Here is a 5,489-nt window from a genome sequence, read left to right on the forward strand (position 1 = left end):
GTTATATATTTAATAAAATTTAATATTTCATTGATCATACAATCACTAATGAACTAAATAAATTTAATGTTTTCTTATTTTGTTGACTTGGAGTTATATAGTTATTTTAAATAGTCTATTTTCATGAGTAATTTTGTAACAGAGTAAAAAGTTTCATTCTAAAACTATTATAATCTTTATATTACACAGCTATATACTCAATGTTCAATTAATGAATTCAAAATTCTTATACCTGAGTAAGTTAATACCAGTCTTTATAGACAGAAAGCAGAAAGATTAATAAGTATGTGCTATAGTTTTGTCCTGAAATACTAGAGAAAAATGACAACTACATCATTTATTTCTTGAGAAGTTTAGTTCTTTCAGTGTTTGCCTTCCATATAGTAACTTTTAAAAAAAGTGGGAAGGCAAGAGAATAAGAAGACAGGGTGAAAAAAGTTGGGTGAAAAGCCAAATTAAGATGCACATACATGAGACTAAGTATTAGTTGATGGGAAGTTTCTTAATTTTTTAATATGTTTTTATGAAGTTTTATGTTGAAAATTTATATAACCAACAAATGCATTAATATGTTAATGAAGTCATTTATATAATTTTGAAAAATAACTGATTTTGGGTTTTTTACAGCTTATAAAATTGTTGAGGGAGGATTATCCTAGTCTCAGTGCCAGAACTCACTGCCATGCCAAGATCACAAATCCTCCATATCCGGGAAATGAACACACATATATTCCGGTGAGCAAATGTCCTTGTTGTGTACTTGAGCATAATTTGGATATATGCCTAGGAGTGGTATAGAGGGATCTTAAGGTAGCACTATTTGTAAATGTCTGAGAAAGCACCAGATTGATTTCCAAAGTGATTGTACAAGTTTACATTCCCACCAGCAGTGGAGGAGGGTTCCCCTTTCTCCACATCCTATCCAGCATGTGTTGTCACTTGAGTTTTTGATCTTAGCCATTCTGATAGGTGTATGGTGAAATGTCAGGGATGTTTTGATTTGTATTTCCCTGATGACTAAGGACATTAAGCATTTCTTTAAGTGTTTCTCTGCCATTTGATAATCCTCTATCGAGAATTCTTTTTAACTTTGTAATCCATTTTTAATTGGACTACCTTCTCTGTTGCTGTATAAATTATTGAGTATAAATCAAGGACATTTGCTCAATCATGTTAATAGCAACTTTATTCTTAATAACCAGAATCTGGAAACAAACCAGATGTCCCTCAACTGAGGAATAGATAAGAAAAGGTGGTACATTTACACAGTGGAATACTACTAGCATTAAAAACAAAGAAATCATGAAATTTGCAGGCAAATAGTTGGAACTAGAAAAGATCATTCTGAGTGAGGTATCCCATAAGCAGAAAGACACACATGGTATATACACACTCATAAGTGAATATTAAACATATAATACAGAATAATCATTCTAAAATCTGTACACCTAAAGAAGCTAAAAAAGAAGGACGACCCAGGGTAAGATGATCAATCCTCTTTATTCAGAAAGGCAAATGGAATAGTCATTGGAAGAGGATGAAAACTGGAAATAGACAGGAGCCTACCATAGAGGGCCTTTGAAAGACTCTACCCAGCAGGGTATTAAAGTAGATGCTGAGACTCATAGCCAAAGTTTGGGTAGAGTGCAGGGAATCTTATAAAAGAAGGGGAAGATTGATTGACCTGGAGGAGACAGGGGCTCTACAAGGAAACCAATTAAACCACAATATCTGAGACTGATACTCAAACCAAGAACCATTCATGGATATAACCTAGATCCCCTGCACATATGTAGCCCATGACAGCTCTGTGTCCAAGTGGGTTTCTTAGTAAGGGAACAGGGGATGTCTCTGACATGAACTTAGTAGCTGGTTCTTTGACCATTACCTCCTGAGTAGGGAAGCAGCCTTACCAGGGCCACAGAGGGAGACATTGCAGACAGTCCTGATGAGACCTGATAGACTAGGGTAAGTGGAAGAGGAGGAGGACTTCCTCTGTCATGTGGACTGAGAAGGAGAGTGGGAGGAGAAGAGGAAAGGAGGGCAGGATTGTGGGTGAATGAAGGAGGGGATGAGAGAGAGGGCTACAGCTGGGATACAAAGTGAATAAACTGTAATAAAAGTTTTTGAAAAAGAAAAAAAATATCAAGTTGAGTTTTCTTCATGATTTTCTCACAAAACACCAGAAGCAGTGCACTGTGTTTTTCTGTGTTAGTTTTACAGGAATTATGATAAATGCAGTAATAATGTATACAAAATTAAATTGACATAAAATACAAAAAATTACATTATATTCTTGATAAATTATAAATAAAATCAATTATTCAATAACAATGGAGACGATTCTTAAATAGTCCATTTAGAAAGAGCTATTTTAAAAATGACTTACACTGAAATTTTACTTACTATTTTTAGGACATTTTTAGCTAAATTGGCTGTTTATGATTATATACTCACTCCTATGTAATAGATGAAAATGTAGCTGTATTCATTACCTGTTGTTAATTGGTTCCCTACGGTGGCATTCTAAATAACACTATCACTTCTATTCTTGATTTTTAAATCTGTCCTGGTTCTATATTTATTTTATATTTCTCTTTGTCTCTTCATTTTTCTCTATACCTTAAGCAAAAGCCAGATAAGCAGAATAGTCCTGTGAATTCCTAGTATTATTTATCTAAGTATGCAACAATGCCCCAATTCATGGTCATAAGGTCTATATATCATAGCAGTTCTATTTTGTGATTGCAAACATCTCCTTATTATGAGTCCATATAATAACATAACAGGATTTTATTTAAGTTGAATATTATATGACAACTATAAGGGAAAATGAGGATAAAGATATCAAGAAAAATAAATGTTTCTTCAGAGATAGAATTTTGCTAGATTGTCAACAAGCAATCTCTTAGCATTGCTATATTTGAACTTCACAAATAGTTTACAGGGAAATGTTTTTTTTCTTCAGTAAATAATAATAATAAATAGCAGTTTTGAAAACCTGTACAAGATATTTACACTTGAGTGGAATTTAAGAATCCAGGTGGGCACATTAACCAGTTGCAGATCTTAGTCTGAATCACAGGACAGCATCTATCATCATCTATTTCCATTACCATTTTAATGGTCTTTTCCTTAATTCCATGTACATATTCTTATTCCTATTATCATTTTTCATGACCACTGGGGAAACTAACAAACATCAATAAGGTGAATGGCTTAAATCAGATATGAGCATCAAATACTGCAGAGGTAATATTCTGTTGTGATTTCCATTGATTCCATTATTAAATCCAATATTGTGTCATGCTTCTTAACCTATACATGGCAACAAATATTCTTTTCTGTCAGAGGCAACAGGAAAGCCCAGGCATGAGTACCATGCTCTCTTCATTGTATCTTTGTTCTAATTTCTTAATTTTATATAGAAATCATAAATTTGTACATTAATGAATGCCATAATTTATTTGGTGTTCATGAAATCCTGACTGAAAATGATTTGGGCTTCTTGTCCCTGTCTGGTGATATCTAGTTTCCTCAAGTCAAATCTTAATGATGCCTATTGAGTCCCAGCGACCTGTTTTACCAATTGATAGACAAATAACCAAATAATAAATACCTCACTACAGCAGAGGCTGTTAGAATTTCATAGGAAGAACAAAACATGATGACCTAATCTCTGAAAAAATACTAATTTATAAGCATTATTATTATTTTCATTTTCATATATAATAGATGGATTGTTTAAATTTTACCTTTCCACACCACGCAATATCTTTGCAACATGGGTCAGATATACATAGTAAAAATATGTTTCAGTTCAGCTTCTTCACATGAGCGGTTTATGAAAAAACCTGCTTTACTGAAATTATTCAATGCAATAAAATAATGGTTCTATTATGTTTGCGCAGACCAAAAAATATTTAAAAATGTTGATCAATTTTGTGGGTGCCTGGAATGCCCCTCTATACCATCTGGTGGTTGAACTGAGTGCCATGGACGATGTTCCTGAAACTATCCTTTCAAAAGCCAATGAGATTGAAGAGAACAACAGAGAAATCCTGGAAGACCTTAGATGGATATTCACTAAGGTGAGAAAATTTCCATTACTTATTCTCATTCATAGAAGAGGTGGGTTGTCTAAATTAAAATAAAAGAATATACCTCAGATTTCCAGACTAACTTGCAAATATCTGATCTTGTGGATAATGTTCTCCTAACACAGTGGTTCTCAACATGTGGGTCATGACTCCCCTGGGGGTTTAAGGACCCTTTCATGGCAGTTGCCTATCAAATATCTTGTATATCATGTATTTTATTATGACTATTTCCAAAAATCACAAATATGTAGTAGCAACAAAAAATAGTTTACGGATGGTGTTCACTAGATTGGACTATGAGATTGCTGGCATCTCCAACCTTCTCAAGATGCTTCTCATCACCATCATGGTGGGGATCATAATTAAACACACCTGTCACTACTAAGCACTTAGAGGACTTTTGTCTCGGATAGAGTGAAAGAGCTCAGCTCCTTCTAACATAGTCATCCCTAGGCTTCATCTATTGAATCACCATCTGGTATGCATTACAGGTCAGATTTTCATTCATAAACTTCATGGAAAATGAATTTACTTGAAACAAATTAGTAAAGTATAAGCAAATAGATTAGTATAGACAAATGTGGTGCATATCAACTTCTATGATATGCAAATGACATGTAAGAGTGTCCTAAGTGAGAAAAGGACACTAGCTCTTCCACTGTCTCAGAGTCAAAGTGAAACTTTCTACTTTTCCTGTGTTTGTGAAAAGAAGTACTTGTCTGTGAGCCATTGCATATCAGAACAAATATATATGAGTCTTGATCATACTTCCTAAAAGATGAACTGCTGGACAGTCTCCTGGCCTACATAAATGAAAACCCATACCTTTGATGGAAGCAGTACATTTTTGAATGTATTTTCTGATTGCACATATACAAAACAAGGAACACTAACAATATACTCAACAAGTAACTGTTATTTTGATTTTTAGGTCTATCCTACAGAAAACGTACGAGAAAATTTCCCAAACTGGCAACATCTTCCATACATAAAATCAAGTCTCAGAAATGATCAGTTTTTGGCAATATTTCACCTTTCCAACTGCCTCCGCTCAGATATACAGTTCACTCTATTTCATCTCAAAAAACTGAAGTGTCGAATGACCAGGAAAAATTGTTAAGTGCTCATCAACCCTGCCTGCTTTGGAGGTTGTCCATGACAGTCCATCGCTGAGAAGTTTCTTCGAATTTTATACCTTTTGAATGCATCTGTGGTTATAATCTGTCTCCTTTTACATAATAAAAAGCATTTTCTTTATATATCCAAGTCTGAAAAACTTATTTCTTTTGTTCAGTGAATAAAATGCCTACCAATAAAATTAGGTTACCCCAATCATATTTATCACTAACAGTAGATGTTAACCTTGAAAATAAATGTATGGTTTACTTC

The 5,489-nt window shown here is 33.8% G+C and overlaps 1 protein-coding gene across 1 annotated transcript in view; it reads left to right on the forward strand.

Annotated features, from left to right (window-relative positions):
* Positions 1 to 5,220, forward strand: part of LOC129685548 (prolactin-8A9-like) — a 9,630-nt gene extending 4,410 nt beyond the window's left edge. Inside the window, exons 3-5 of the mRNA XM_055619066.1 lie at positions 628 to 735; positions 3,912 to 4,091; positions 5,032 to 5,220. Of these exons, the coding sequence (XP_055475041.1) occupies positions 628 to 735; positions 3,912 to 4,091; positions 5,032 to 5,220 (477 nt within the window). The remainder of the gene's footprint in view (positions 1 to 627; positions 736 to 3,911; positions 4,092 to 5,031) is intronic.
* Positions 5,221 to 5,489: the final 269 nt, after the last annotated feature.

This window comes from Psammomys obesus, unplaced genomic scaffold (assembly GCF_907164565.1).
Source record: "Psammomys obesus unplaced genomic scaffold, mPsaObe1.curated_primary_1811, whole genome shotgun sequence".
Classification (NCBI taxonomy): Eukaryota; Metazoa; Chordata; class Mammalia; order Rodentia; family Muridae; genus Psammomys; species Psammomys obesus.